This window comes from Amia ocellicauda, chromosome 2 (assembly GCF_036373705.1).
Source record: "Amia ocellicauda isolate fAmiCal2 chromosome 2, fAmiCal2.hap1, whole genome shotgun sequence".
NCBI lineage: Eukaryota > Metazoa > Chordata > Actinopteri > Amiiformes > Amiidae > Amia > Amia ocellicauda.
The window spans coordinates 34,764,908-34,781,192 of record NC_089851.1 but is presented as its reverse complement, the minus strand read 5'-3'; the positions used below and the strand labels follow the sequence as shown (position 1 = coordinate 34,781,192).

Genomic DNA, 16,285 nt, shown 5'->3' with positions numbered 1-16,285 from the left:
TGTTCTCTGAACCTGGCCTGCCGGGAGCAATACGCAAAGCTGAAATCCACACATGGGTTACACAATCTTGCTGCAACAATAATACAAACAGAGTATGCTTTGGTATCTAGACAGGGCCGTGCCCCACATCATTTGCATGAGAGGAACCACATGTCTGATTCAGTGTAACAGCTCCACAAATGCTGGGATGATAGAAAAAATGTATCTTGTAATTGTCATTACATTATCTTCCAGTGCAATTCCTATATCATTATCATGTTAAGGACAATGTATTGCCTGTAACAACTCCACAGAAACTGGTGACATGGTAAATGTTGGGGGGAAAAATGTAATTGGCAGGATTTTATTTATTCTCAGATTATTGTGTTATAACTCTGCTGGTACTAAACTCTACAGTTTAATGTGGTAGTTGCCATATTATTGTTACAATGTATATTAGGGGAAACCAACCGAATTCTACAGATATATTATTTTATTTATTTATTGGGGTGTGGGGGGTTGTCTCTTCACAACCAAGCTTTATCCCCATTTGCCTTTTCTAATTCTCTCATGGTGTACATGTGTTTTTAACCGATGTAATACATGCACCAAGTGATAAAAACTATGTGTTATTTTCACCGAGTCCGTGCAAATACACGTACAATTATTTGGCTGCGTATTCTTTTGCGTTTCGCAAAACGCTTGTCCCCTTCCTTAAAATTTCAGTAAAATGTAACACACGTCATACATGTTGACATAAAAGTATTTCAATTACAGCCTGCATGTAATTCTTGTTACCTGGAGCACTGTGCTCATACACACTGATCCACTTTCCATGCATGACACATGTGACCAGTTTGTGCAGCACGACACTCAGGTCCCGTTCGTGCAGCGCAGGTTCCCACCGCTCCCATTAGCGGAGCAGCGCAGATCGGCGCACAACTGCGGACATCTGCGCAACCAGAAGGGACGTCGTGCGCAGCAGTGGCTGCGGGACGGGTGTCCGATGCGTGTAGGCAGCTGTGCGCTCAGTGTCTGCCCTTGCGCAGCTCTGTGTGCAAACATTACACGCCGAGCAGCGGGGCTGGCCGGAGGGGCTGTGGGTCCTGTAGGCTGATATTACAGACACGGGCGGCACTATCGGAACTGTTTGCAAAGTTGTTTTTTAAAAACTTGATTTCTTGAATGGGTGAAGCACAGCTTAGGATTTACTCATAGCTGCAAGGGGTATGTCTTTCGTATAACCTTTATGCACTGCAGCTCACTATTTCACTTTTCTCCATTCTGCTGTTCAGTCCTTGCACGTTGACCGTAGGATGAGAGATCAATAGGATTTCAAATATTTGCATAGATGACCTGCACGTAAGTCATACATTTATTGTCATTTAGTTTGAACGTATTTCATTTGTTACAATGCGTGTGTGTGTGTGTGTGTGTGTATATTACAAGTATAATGCAATTAAGGAATCATTGAACAGTCATTGATAGTTAATAGATACCTTACATCTGCATCATACATTTGATAACTTTTGTTAATAAGAACACCAGTCTTATTAAAATGTAGCAAATGTTAAGTAGGTGTAGTTACATACTTTATGTTAATAACATGACGAACAATTACAACGCGAATTAATACCATTAGATTAGTGCAGAGTTACTTTAAGGTATGACTTTTAGTACCTTTTTCAGTCGATCTGCACGTAATTATTGTGTTTTACTGAGCTCTTTTGTACAGACACAATTATACTTGATTCAGAAATATTTTACAATTACAACTCCTAAAAATTGTATTTTTCTTTTAAAATATGACACATTTAGATTCATTATTATTCCTTTTTATTTGTCTTCCAAATTTTGATTGGCTCATTCTGTGTTAGGGGTCATTAAACCAAAGTTGCCACATGGAGGGTATTGGATGATGAAGGATGAATAGTAACTTTGCTGCTGTTTGTGGACCACCAAAACAAATCCAAACCTCCACTATATTGTTTCTATCATGTGGCACTATAGGCAGTATGGTATGTTTACAAAGTCTTGCTTAAGTGTTTTTTTATTATTATTTGGCTACTTGTTCTTGGAACTACAACATTTAAACAATATTTCATGTGGATCATGCTGTCTGTTTTTGTATTGCTCATCCTCAGCTTTTTTTTACCCTCCTCAGCTGAGTGATGTTTTTTATTGTTTTGTTTTTTGCTGTAACTTTTCTGATAATTACATCATCCCCAAACTGTTATTACTGACTTAATGGTTTAAATGTATATGGAAGGCAGCAGCAGGATAAAAGCAGGTTAGTGAAATGGTTTCTACTATGAAAAAGCATTTGATTCAGTCTATAAAAGTTTAGTCATCAGTGCTCTAAGCAATCAAAATATTGAGGAAACCTTCATGAATCTTATTAAATATATGTACAACACTGCTACATAAAAAATCAGCCTCCAACCAGATCAAGGAGACACAATGTCTCCATAACTCTTCACAGTAACTCTTGAAGAAGTGTTCAAGGAAGAAAAAGGAATCCAGATAAATTGAGCTTATTGAAACAGGTTACGGTTTGTCAATGACATTATCATCTTTCCAAAAACACCTGCAGCTTCAAATTCAAGAATTCTCAGATGCAAGAAAGAAAACTGGACTCAAAATTAACTTTAATAAATCAGTCATGTTTAATAGCTTTGTGAAAGCTAAGAAAATGAAGGAGATCAAGAGATAAGTGAAGAAGTCAACAAATTATGTCTACTTTGGACATCAAATCAGCACAGTTGGCGATCTTATGGAAGGAATCCAAAGAGTAAAAATATGATGGAGCATATTTGGAAAAAACAGCACACTATTGAATGGAAATCTACCAATTTTTCTGAAGAGAAAAATGTTTGACCAGTGCTCAACTATGGCTGTGAAACCTGGTCACTAAATGCGAAAATGATACACAAACTGCAAACAACATGAGGAAACATGGACAGATGTATGTTTGAATAACAAGAAAAGGCAGAAAAACAAGTAAATGGATCCAAGAACAAATAAAAGTATGTGACATAATTGAAAGAGTGAAAATGTTAAAATGGCCATGGGCTGGGCACATTGCAAGAAGAACAGCCCAAAGATGGACAAAATAAACTAAGACCAAGAAGACAACCACATAAAAGATAGGCAGATTAAATCAGATGCTTGTTGGCAATATAGATATTGTGAGACATTTGTAACTAGTGGAGGCCACACAGGGCTTCATTTTCAACCCTGCAGCTAATTATGTAGAGAATCTCCCACCTAAAAGGAATTCTGTCTTTTAAGGACAGGCATTTAGATTCTGTTACTTGTTTTGTTATTGTTTGGTGAACTACATGTGGCACCAACATACTGCTTCTGTTTCTGGGCACATGCTATCTGTCTTTTTGGTGTCTAAACCCTGCAGTGCAGGGAACTTGATCACAGTATATTAACATATTTTATAAATATGTGTGTTTTCCTTGTGGGGACATTCTGACAAACATCTGTCACATGAAGAACTTCCTGTCTTGTGCTTCAACCTCTTTTTTTTAACCATTTTTACCTTTAACAAACAAGAATGGTGTACTATTATTATTATTGTATGTATGCATGTCTTTATTTATTTTTTTCCATGCTCTTCAGTCTCAAGTTGCAACAGAACACTGACAATGAAGAAGCATTCAGAAGACCCAAGTCCCACCAGCGAACAAGATGGCATTTGGAGTGAGACCTCTGAAAACAGTTCAGGAATCCCAAAACACGTGGTATGAAAGATGCAATATACACAAATGCCAGGTTTAGATGACAGTCTTTGTAACATGAGAATTAAAAAAATGTAGCTCTGCTCCATTTCAGGTTTGAAATCACTGCGTGTGTTTTCTTTACATTCCATCAACATACTCCCAAAGACAAGTGCCTTTTAGATACATTTATTTTGGAATGAAGAAACAAGTGGGATATTTCTCTCCTCTGAGAGTTAATATTACTTTTTAATACTAGCAAAGTTAAATAGTTTTTTTTTTAATGCTGGCCATGTAGTCCATAACAACCACCCCAACTACAACCACCCCACATCCTGTTTTCACTGTATTGTAATGATTTATTCAGGTATTGATTCAGATACTGTATTTCAATTCTATATTTTTTAACTGTGGGATTTAAACAGTTAGAAAACCAGAATGAAGAGAAGAAAACAATACGGAAATCGTGGACTCTGTGTTTCTTAAATATACTTTGTGGTAACCAAACCCATAATTTAATGCAGTTACAACACAGAACAATTTCACCTTTCAAGTTAAAACATGAAAAGAGGGAATTTTCTTTTAGGTAATTCACGTCCTAGATGCTGGTAATGTGGCATAATTTAATTTGGCATCTTGTAACAGAGGCTGCCCTGCAGACAATGGGAGTCCTGCAGTGCACTATGCAATTGCTGTTCAATTACTGTTATGGGGTAGTGTTGCATTATAATTTAAAGAGCAGATGTCCTTTATGTTACACAAATAGTCTTTTATAACATTTCCAACACATCCCGCACATGCCTTAAAATAGAGGTATTCAACTTTTAGACAAAGCACAATAATAATAACATAATGTCTGAATTAATTTCTAACACTTTTGAATCGGTTCAACAAACATATCTTATGAACATAACTTAGCCATAGCTTAGAACATTTTTTATTATTATTATTATTATTATTATTATTATTATTATTATTATTATTATTGTTAAGACATTTTCCAATTTCAGGGAGTTAAATTACTAAATTACCTCAGAAATGTTCTCTATAAAATAACCTATGAAATGTCTGTTTTTTAATAAAACACTTCAGATTTTAAAACCAGTCTTACCACTTAATACAAATGATATGGGTGTTAGCTTGGCCTTTGTGAGCTATGGCCTAGTTTTATATATTGCAACAATTGGTTGTGATTGTCAAATCACTTTTATCAGTCCATTTCACACATATGTGCTTTCATATACAGTATTTATAACAGAGATTGCTCAAAACGATTCAAATTATTAAATTGATTAATCTATGGCACACACCGTAAAAACATTTTGAAAAAGGTGACCACTGATTCTTGTGCTGCATTAGTTTCCATCTCGTTTCTATTTTTACTCAAGGAACCTTGCTCACTCCAAGTGTATCATATATATATATATATATATATATATATATATACACTCACCTAAAGGATTATTAGGAACACCATACTAATACTGTGTTTGACCCCCTTTCGCCTTCAGAACTGCCTTAATTCTACGTGGCATTGATTCAACAAGGTGCTGAAAGCATTCTTTAGAAATGTTGGCCCATATTGATAGGATAGCATCTTGCAGTTGATGGAGATTTGTGGGATGCACATCCAGGGCACGAACCTCCCGTTCCACCACATCCCAAAGATGCTCTATTGGGTTGAGATCTGGTGACTGTGGGGGCCACTTTAGTACAGTGAACTCATTGTCATGTTCAAGAAACCAATTTGAAATGATTTGACCTTTGTGACATGGTGCATTATCCTGCTGGAAGTAGCCATCAGAGGATGGGTACATGCTGGTCATAAAGGGATGGACATGGTCAGAAACAATGCTCAGGTAGGCTGTGGCATTTAAACGATGCCCAATTGGCACTAAGGGGCCTAAAGTGTGCCAAGAAAACATCCCAAACACCATTACACCACCACCACCAGCCTGCACAGTGGTAACAAGGCATGATGGATCCATGTTCTCATTCTGTTTACGCCAAATTCTGACTCATTTTTCCAGTCTTCAACTGTCCAATTTTGGTGAGCTTGTGCAAATTGTAGCCTCTTTCTCCTATTTGTAGTGGAGATGAGTGGTACCCAGTGGAGTCTTCTGCTGTTGTAGCCCATCCGCCTCAAGGTTGTACGTGTTGTGGCTTCACAAATGCTTTGCTGCATACCTCGGTTGTAACGAGTGGTTATTTCAGTCAAAGTTGCTCTTCTATCAGCTTGAATCAGTCAGCCCATTCTCCTCTGACCTCTAGCATCAACAAAGCATTTTCGCCCACAGGACTGCCGCATACTGGATGTTTTTCCCTTTTCACACCATTCTTTGTAAACCCTAGAAATGGTTGTGCGTGAAAATCCCAGTAACTGAGCAGATTGTGAAATACTCAGACCGGCCCGTCTGGCACCAACAACCATGCCACGCTCAAAATTGCTTAAATCACCTTTCTTTCCCATTCAGACATTCAGTTTGGAGTTCAGGAGATTTTCTTGACCAGGACCACACCCCTAAATGCATTGAAGCAACTGCCATGTGATTGGTTGGTTAGATAATTGCATTAATGAGAAATTGAACAGGTGTTCCTAATAATCCTTTAGGTGAGTGTATATATATATATATATATATATATATATATATATATATAGTTTTCTGAATTAAATGATGTAGATTCAGCTGCTTGTGCATCATCAAACCTTTACCAAAAGTCATCCTCCACCTAACCCAGACTTATTATTTGCTCACATCAGCAGTTCAGTTTGCTCTCCATTACATAAACCTACCAATGTAGATGATCTTCAGAGATATTTGGAGAAACCTGACTAATAATTGATGTCATCTCTTATAATTCAACTGCTACTGCTTTATAATTTATAAATGCACCTCAGGCTAGTTTCATGTGGATGAGAGTACATGCGCGTTTCCAGGAATGCCATTCTATTAGTTTTGGTTTTACATTTAACAAAGTGGGTCAGGGGATGTTATTGGCATTGTGTTATACCCCTTTAAAGTGAACCTACAAATAAAAAATAAACCAAACTAACTAAGTAAATGAAATATCTCTCAGTTATATGGTCAACATAATCTCAAAAATAACCCAATTCTTTTTCAAAGCAGTTTTCCAGCTATAAAACTAACATGCTGGGTAGCATGTCACACGGGAGGTTTATCTTTTCAGACCTCTAAATAGAGAGCACAGTGAATGTTCAGTTGTCCATGTTGTGCTTCTCTGTTGTTATGTTTCCCCTGAAGAATACAACTCAAAACATAGATTAGTTTACACCTTATACTTTGAATAGCTACCTCTGTGCAAACTATAATTTCCAGAAATAGAAGCTGGACCAGGCATGAAACTGTCTTCCAATTCATCTTGTATATATATTTGTTTACAAACTTCAGAATAAAGGGTCATTTATGAAACCCCTGTCAGCATTTCCAAAACTAAATAAAAAATACAAAAGAGCTCATTGTATTAAAAGCATTTGGTCTTTGGTTTAATATGGGATTTGTAATAAATTCTACAAATGATCAATGCATTTTAAATGTTGAGTGTGTATTTGTAAAACAGCTTTATATATGCATATAGTTTCCTTACTGCTTTTGTCTATAGAAGACTTTTTAGTGTGTAAATGTAATTCTGAAAATAAATACCTTTTATCATATTTCTAATCTGAAAGCAGGTGGGTTTAGGAATAATTAAAAACATGTGTGTTTATATTCAGAATGTTTTATTTCCTAACTTTTCATAAGGGTTCCCTTGCTTTTTCTTTTCTCTGGAAGGAATCTGATGTTCAGGATACTGTGCTGCTTAGCATCCCCTTGCACCTTCATCATTCCTCCTCATATGCAGTTGAAGACTTTGAATGCCCCTCTGGCATCAACCCAGCAGACTTACAGCTCTTTCCCCAGTGGCTTATGCCTCTGAAACTGGCAGCCACCTTTTCTGCTGTGGCTTTCCTATACACCTTCCTGCGAGACATCCTGCACCCTTTCTTGTCTCAGAACAAGAACGAGTTTTATAAAATTCCAATTCTGGTCATGAACAAAGTGCTGCCATGGGTCGCTATCACCCTGCTGACTCTGGTTTATCTGCCTGGGATTTTGGCAGCAGCCCTTCAGCTGAGCCTAGGTAAGAATATGAGAATGTAGTACTGACTCAGAATTATATAAAGGACATACAGATTCAGGCTTATTCATAAAACAGTGTTGTTCAATTGTTCAAGAGAGATAAATATTGTAGCTACAGGGGAAAACCAGATCAAGATGGGTTTTTATTTTGCTCTCTCGCCTGATTTAGTTTTTCTTAGTTTCTTCTGTGCTCTATCACAAGATTTTTAAAATTATATTCCACAGAACCAAATATTAAACTAAGCTCTTTTTTGTAGGCACCAAATACAGCCAGTTTCCTAGCTGGTTAGAGAGCTGGTTGTCTATGCGGAAGCAGCTCGGTCTTCTCAGTTTTTTGTTTGCAGTGCTGCATGCAGTCTACAGTCTCTGCTACCCGATGAGAAGATCTTACAGATACAAGCTATTGAATTGGGCCTACCAGCAAGTAAGTGCTTAATCCACACAATATATATTCCATTAGCACTGAAAGCATCATAACATAGAAAGTATTACAGACAGCCTAATGCTGTGTTTTCAAACTGGTAAATAGCAGAGGTAATGTCTTGTTTATTTAAGGGGACTTTGGCTGGTTACAGTTTTAAATAGTTTTGACTTATTTTGACAGGAATTATAAATTTAAAACAACCAAAACACTCTTAAGTTGTCATCCTGTCGTACCACCACCACTACCTCCTGTTATAACTTTTTACAGACGTGTAAACACAGCCTATGAGAAATAGTCAGATCAGCTTTGAAAGGGTAGGGAAAGCAAAAAGGTCTTGTTTTGGGAATACTGTATATATATATGTATATACACTCACCTAAAGGATTATTAGGAACACCTGTTCAATTTCTCATTAATGCAATTATCTAACCAACCAATCACATGGCAGTTGCTTCAATGCATTTAGGGGTGTGGTCCTGGTCAAGACAATCTCCTGAACTCCAAACTGAATGTCTGAATGGGAAAGAAAGGTGATTTAAGCAATTCTGAGCGTGGCATGGTTGTTGGTGCCAGACGGGCCGGTCTGAGTATTTCACAATCTGCTCAGTTACTGGGATTTTCACGCACAACCATTTCTAGGGTTTACAAAGAATGGTGTGAAAAAGGAAAAACATCCAGTATGCGGCAGTCCTGTGGGCGAAAATGCCTTGTTGATGCTAGAGGTCAGAGGAGAATGGGCCGACTGATTCAAGCTGATAGAAGAGCAACTTTGACTGAAATAACCACTCATTACAACCGAGGTATGCAGCAAAGCATTTGTGAAGCCACAACACATACAACCTTGAGGCAGATGGGCTACAACAGCAGAAGACCCCACCGGGTACCACTCATCTCCACTACAAATAGGAAAAAGAGGCTACAATTTGCACAAGCTCACCAAAATTGGACAGTTGAAGACTGGAAAAATGTTGCCTGGTCTGATGAGTCTCGATTTCTGTTGAGACATTCAGATGGTAGAGTCAGAATTTGGCGTAAACAGAATGAGAACATGGATCCATCATGCCTTGTTACCACTGTGCAGGCTGGTGGTGGTGGTGTAATGGTGTGGGGGATGTTTTCTTGGCACACTTTAGGCCCCTTAGTGCCAATTGGGCATCGTTTAAATGCCACGGCCTACCTGAGCATTGTTTCTGACCATGTCCATCCCTTTATGACCACCATGTACCCATCCTCTGATGGCTACTTCCAGCAGGATAATGCACCATGTCACAAAGGTCGAATCATTTCAAATTGGTTTCTTGAACATGACAATGAGTTCACTGTACTAAGCTGGCCCCCACAGTCACCAGATCTCAACCCAATAGAGCATCTTTGGGATGTGGTGGAACGGGAGCTTCGTGCCCTGGATGTGCATCCCACAAATCTCCATCAACTGCAAGATGCTATCCTATCAATATGGGCCAACATTTCTAAAGAATGCTTTCAGCACCTTGTTGAATCAATGCCACGTAGAATTAAGGCAGTTCTGAAGGCGAAAGGGGGTCAAACACAGTATTAGTATGGTGTTCCTAATAATCCTTTAGGTGAGTGTATATATATATATATATATATATATATATATATATATATATATATATATATATATATATTTTTTTTTTTTTTTATTGATGTAATTTTATTTTTGAGCTGTTTAATACCTGATCCCCAAACCAGTCATTGCACATATTTGCAATATCCATGTCACTGCGTGGGCAAATATTAATTCAGTGACATACTGAATGCCTGTCTGTATTGGTCTGCACTTTACTTTGGCTTGAATTTAGGCTTCATGGAAGTTGTGTTCTCTAAAAGTCTTGGCTACATAGTTACCACCTAATCACAAGCCAACTTTCCACGGTTTTTCTCCATGTTAAATTGAAACCATTTGCAGTGTTGCTGTCCTGTTTACTCTTAGTGCTTGAACTTGAATTAGACTGAACAATAAAACATCAAAACATGTCTGGGATAGTTCAATATGAATTTTTAAGTATAATGATTTGGAACTTAGAACGCCTTTGCAACACATGCACTCATTAGCAGTGCTGGGAAATTTTAAATTTTAAATGTCCTCGTACAATTGGAAAGACACTTAGTGATTTCATTATTGACTTCCAGTATCCCATTGACATTCTGTTCATGTTTATATTCCCTGAAATTCTTATATTAAGGTGTGATGGTCAAATATTTGTATAAAAATATATATATATTTGTTATGGGACACACACACAAATAAGCCCATGTACTTTTAGATCATTATCAACTGAAGTAGTTTGAGATTTCCTCATTATAACTATTCAGAAGTATAGGATATAGCACCTACAATATCAACATGTTTAATATCAAAACACATCTTTTATCAGTAACTTGAAGACAAATATATGAGTCATGCTTTGCTAGTGTTTCATAGGTGACCATGCCCTATCCTAATATAGAAAATTATTTTATTTACAGCAGCTGTCGCATAGAATAGATTGATTACTCTGCAGCATACATCTGTGCCGAGAGTTAGTCCTGACGTCAAAGGCAGCTGCTGTGACTGGGAGGTTTAAGACAGCAGACTTCCTCATTTCATTTGAAGCTCCACTCTGCATATATCAACAACTTGTTCTGCAGCTGAGGAATTGTTAACCTTGGTGCTATAGGCTTTCTTCGCAGAATCAGTCCTCACTTCATAAACAGCAACTGGAAAAGAACAGTAGATATACTAACAAACTTCTTCTTTGGTATATGTAGCTACTTCAGTTGCATAAGTATAATATGATGTCAATATTAAGTTATGGCTGATATATAACAGTTAATAGCATTTTAGTCAAGTGGAGTGATCTTTTTCTTACATTACAGTAAATTGGTCAGGTTGTGAGTGTACCATTAATTGAGGTATAACATCTAAAAACATCTACAACATCTAGTTACAAGCTGGAATTTAGGACCCAGCACACGTAGCACACGTAGTCTCCATATCATAGTGATGGTTTGATATCCTGGTCATCTTTGATTATTCACTTTGTGGAGATTAGTTTTTTAGAGAATGTTTATTTAGTATTTAATGTGTACTGGTGTAAATAGTCTCAAACAGTGTAGGGCATTCTGTATTTTCTTGTGTTAATATGGACATATCTGCTTGCTATGTACCTTCTAAAATGTTACTCATTCACAGCTTCTGTTGTTCTAGGTCAAGGAAAAGTGGTATTATGACTATGTGATGCATTATGTTTTACATTTACATTCCTGCTTTCCCCTCGGAAGGTACAGATATTGATTTTGGTTCCCTGGGGAAAATGCATGGAGACCTCGATCAGGATTGTATATAGGGTTTACTGAGAAGAGGCATCTTTGAGAATTGCTTTAGATGCATCTCCCAGTACCGTGGACTTTGTATGCAATTGCTTTGCTTTAATCTTTGTTTTTATTCTATAGAACTGCACACTTATTGTGCAATATTGTTGATTGCCTTTCACTCCTGCTTCCGGGCAGTTTTATCTCCTTAAGACAGTTAACAACGTCATATACCTCAATAGTAGCATTGTTCTCCCATTGCTTATGTACTTATGTGCAATATATGACTATATATTGAATTCTGAATTGAAAGGAGCTAATTTCACTAAGAAAAACAAACTCTTCCTAAATTCGACGAACGTTGACACAATCAATCCATGCCAGCGTGGAAGAAAGATAATGGAAAATAAAAATAAATTGCTTAATGCTTAGGTGATCATTTGATATAAAATCTAGTTGTAAGGAAGCAGCTCCTTGTATTTGTATAACTTGGTGTCGTTCCAGGTAAAGCAGAACAAAGAAAATGCCTGGATCGAGGATGATGTGTGGAGGATGGAGATCTATGTGTCACTTGGGATTTTAAGTCTTGCTCTTCTGGCTGTATTGGCCATGGCTTCAATCCCTTCAGTCAGTGACTCTTTAAACTGGAGGGAATTTCGCTGTGTTCAGGTAATAACCACTTCAACCACTTTTTGATAAGAAAGCAGCAATATGAATACATTCCTATGAAAACTGTGCTCTAAGTTGCTGTACAGAACATTTAGTTATTTAATCAATAAAGCATTGTAAGCTTTACACTTAAGCACAGATTGAATACTAAGTCACAAAAGCAAATGTATTTTTGATAGAAGAGTGTGTGTTGCATAGTTATCCTACATAATACACATAGGGCACAAGAAAACATAATACACATATGGCAGAATTTTTTTTTATGACGCTTAGGACATTAATATTGTACAACAGCAGTAACTTGTGTTAGGGAAGGGAATCATATTTTTGTTAACGGTGAAAGTTATTTTTGTTCTTCAATGTGCATCTCTGTAACTGTCAATTAACTTGAATGTTTATCTTTCCATTCTGTAGAAAAATCTGGGATTTTGTGCCCTGCTGCTTTGCACAGCCCATGCCCTGGTGTATGGATGGAGGAAATGGGTGGAACAGAAATATTTTGTCTGGTACACACCTCCCTCATTCATCCTTGCTGTTCTCCTGCCCTTAGCCATTCTGCTGTGCAAAGCTGTGTTACTTCTTCCATGTGTGGACAAGAGACTGCAGAAGATTCACCGTGGCTGGGAGAAAAAGTCTTTGAGACCCAAAAGGGAAAATGTTGAGAGCACATCCTTATAAACTGTTGGGAACAAATACAAACAAAATACTTTTATATAATACACCTTTTGTATACATATACACTCACCTAAAGGATTATTAGGAACACCTGTTCAATTTCTCATTAATGCAATTATCTAACCAACCAATCACATGGCAGTTGCTTCAATGCATTTAGGGGTGTGGTCCTGGTCAAGACAATCTCCTGAACTCCAAACTGAATGTCTGAATGGGAAAGAAAGGTGATTTAAGCAATTTTGAGTGTGGCATGGTAGTTGGTGCCAGACGGGCCGGTCTGAGTATTTCACAATCTGCTCAGTTACTGGGATTTTCACGCACAACCATTTCTAGGGTTTACAAAGAATGGTGTGAAAAGGGAAAAACATCCAGTATGCGGCAGTCCTGTGGGCGAAAATGCCTTGTTGATGCTAGAGGTCAGAGGAGAATGGGCCGACTGATTCAAGCTGATAGAAGAGCAACTTTGACTGAAATAACCACTCGTTACAACCGAGGTATGCAGCAAAGCACTTGTGAAGCCACAACACATACAACCTTGAGGCGGATGGGCTACAACAGCAGAAGACCCCACCGGGTACCACTCATCTCCGCTACAAATAGGAAAAAGAGGCTACAATTTGCACAAGCTCACCAAAATTGGACAGTTGAAGACTGGAAAAATGTTGCCTGGTCTGATGAGTCTCGATTTCTGTTGAGACATTCAGATGGTAGAGTCAGAATTTGGCGTAAACAGAATGAGAACATGGATCCATCATGCCTTGTTACCACTGTGCAGGCTGGTGGTGGTGGTGTAATGGTGTGGGGGATGTTTTCTTGGCACACTTTAGGCCCCTTAGTGCCAATTGGGCATCGTTTAAATGCTACGGCCTACCTGAGCATTGTTTCTGACCATGTCCATCCCTTTATGACCACCATGTACCCATCCTCTGATGGCTACTTCCAGCAGGATAATGCACCATGTCACAAAGGTCGAATCATTTCAAATTGGTTTCTTGAACATGACAATGAGTTCACTGTACTAAACTGGCCCCCACAGTCACCAGATCTCAACCCAATAGAGCATCTTTGGGATGTGGTGGAACGGGAGCTTCGTACCCTGGATGTGCATCCCACAAATCTCCATCAACTGCAAGATGTTATCCTATCAGTATGGGCCAACATTTCTAAAGAATGCTTTCAGCACCTTGTTGAATCAATGCCACGTAGAATTAAGGCAGTTCTGAAGGCGAAAGGGGGTCAGACACAGTATTAGTATGGTGTTCCTAATAATCCTTTAGGTGAGTGTATACTGCCATATACTATCATCATTCTTTTTTTATTCTTGTACATAAATAAGTAGAAGTACTAATGTGGCCCACAGTTTTTGCTATACAAATAATGAATGCCTCAAAGACAAATCCAATTTCAGGCCAGTAATGGGAATGTAAACAAGGGGAGCAGGATGCTTGGCGATGGCACAATTCAAATTAATGTCAATCAATTCATCATACCCAAAGTGCTCTCAGGAGACAACGTGGTCGGAGATGCAGAAGGGTCACCGCTCAGGGAGCTTGCCATATTGAAACCAAGTTGGTACAAACTTTGGCAAAGGCTATACAAGTGAATATTGAACTTAAAAATGTAGAAACTTTTCAGTCTGTTAACAACTTCAAGAGGCTGGTACAAGATGTGAAAGATGCTTTATCCAGGGCATTGGAGAAGTGGAAGAAAAACCAAAACAGCTGGACCAAAATATTCAGTGATGAATATTTGCCGTGCTAGGCTTTAATAAACAAGGGTCATGGTGCAGAGTATATGCAGAAGGACAGACCTCCATGTCATCCAGGATTACACCCTCATTACTAACTCCACTGCTCCATATGCAGCACTGTAGTGGAGAGGGTTCCAGACTCATGACTGGAAGGTTGTGCGTTCAAATCCCAGGTGGGGCAGTGCTTTTGTACCCTTGAGCAAGGTACTTCACTGTATGAATGGGTACAAATATAAGTCACCCTGGATAAGAGTGTCAGCTAAATGACAAAAATAATAAAAAAAAGTCCACTATTGAGAGGTATTACAGTGAAACTGGCACTAAATAGGATGTTCATGGTGGTTGCTTAAAGCCAATTTTGTACATAGGAAATATATATTTTAGAGAGCACATGACATGATCAATTTTGGACACTTACTATGTTATCTATTGTAATTAACATTAGTATGTGCACAAAATATTTGAAACATATACTAAATAACACATCTTGTGAAAAACCACACATTAAATATCCACCACTCTGATGCAGATCAGTAGTGGGCAACCCTGGTCCAGCAGGTTATGCAAGTTTCTCTGCATCCCCAACTGTGCTCAACCTGGAGACAATGCTTAACTGATTCAATTTAGCAAATTAATGGCCTAATTAAATAATTAAGTGATTCCTGAAGCAGGGTTGGCCATCCCTGTAGATGGGTCTGATTATGTACTAGCTCATGAGGGTACAAATTTGTAATTCCGAAATCGTAGGTAGAGAAAATATTTGATTTGGTCCATGCCAAAGATGACCAGATAGTCAGGGATTTCAGTTAAGCTTGCTCTAAAAAGGTTATATTGTTGTTTAAAATAATAGTGATTGAAATAATTGTCCAGAAATCTGTTGTTTAACATATTTATATATTTACTCTTCTTAATATAATAAACATTTGTTGAAAAAACTGTGGTGTTATGCAATATTCTTCTATGAATTCCTGGTTTTGACATTTCCACACCTTAGAGAAAATATTGTTCGTTACAGCCAAGATAAATATTACATTCAGCCATGTATTTTTTCAGTTAAGTTCCTGAACCCTCCAGAATGAATACATTATTATTATTATTATTATTATTATTATTATTATTATTATTATTATTATTATTATTATTATTATTATTATAATATATAATCTACCTCTTAAACTGTGTACTTATACAACACAATCACAATAACATGATATGGTGATATCACATTAACATTATGACATTGTGGTGAAAAAGTGCTATGCTTTTATACCACAATAAAGGGAATAGTAATTGCTAAATATTGGCATATAGTGATAGCATTTTCTTAGATATAGATTTCAGCCAAACAAATCAAAATCATTAATAATGCTCTTATATTTTGTAAGTTGCCCTGAATAAGGGTGTCTTCTAAGACATAAATACAAAGGTATTCATTGTCTTCACATTTATACTCTCATCACATTTCCTTATTCTTGTTTGTATTACGTAACTTTCACCTTTACATTTCTTTATTTCCTTGTTTTTTATGCTGGAAATATGAATAACTGCTTTTATTTGCTAAAGAGTAAGAATGATAGAAATTAAAATCGTTATTGGGTGTGTTGTT

The 16,285-nt window shown here is 37.5% G+C and overlaps 1 protein-coding gene across 3 annotated transcripts; it reads left to right on the top strand.

Moving 5' to 3' along the window:
* The first annotated feature begins 1,041 nt into the window (after positions 1-1,041).
* LOC136769597 (STEAP1 protein) lies at positions 1,042-15,615 on the top strand. Of its 3 annotated transcripts, XM_066723323.1 has the most exons (7): positions 1,042-1,341; positions 1,857-1,997; positions 3,610-3,731; positions 7,499-7,847; positions 8,104-8,270; positions 12,090-12,254; positions 12,669-15,615. In XM_066723323.1, exons 2-7 carry the CDS (start codon positions 1,976-1,978, stop codon positions 12,930-12,932), a joined length of 1,089 nt encoding a protein of 362 aa, XP_066579420.1. In that variant the 5' UTR covers positions 1,042-1,341; positions 1,857-1,975; the 3' UTR covers positions 12,933-15,615. The 3 variants fall into 3 exon arrangements, with proteins under 3 accessions (XP_066579420.1, XP_066579422.1, XP_066579421.1); XM_066723325.1 differs by lacking the exon at positions 1,857-1,997 and having other exon boundaries at positions 1,042-1,206; XM_066723324.1 differs by lacking the exon at positions 1,857-1,997.
* Positions 15,616-16,285: the final 670 nt, after the last annotated feature.

What these genes read in the sequence shown, in the direction of transcription:
- LOC136769597 (XM_066723323.1), top strand. Translation starts at nt 1,976, where the DNA reads ATGTGGCACTATAGGCAGTATG. An exon ending in GTGGCACTATAGGCAGTATG is followed by an intron (nt 1,998 to 3,609) that starts GTATGTTTACAA and finishes CATGCTCTTCAG; the next exon opens with TCTCAAGTTGCAACAGAACA. An exon ending in AGCCCTTCAGCTGAGCCTAG is followed by an intron (nt 7,848 to 8,103) that starts GTAAGAATATGA and finishes TCTTTTTTGTAG; the next exon opens with GCACCAAATACAGCCAGTTT.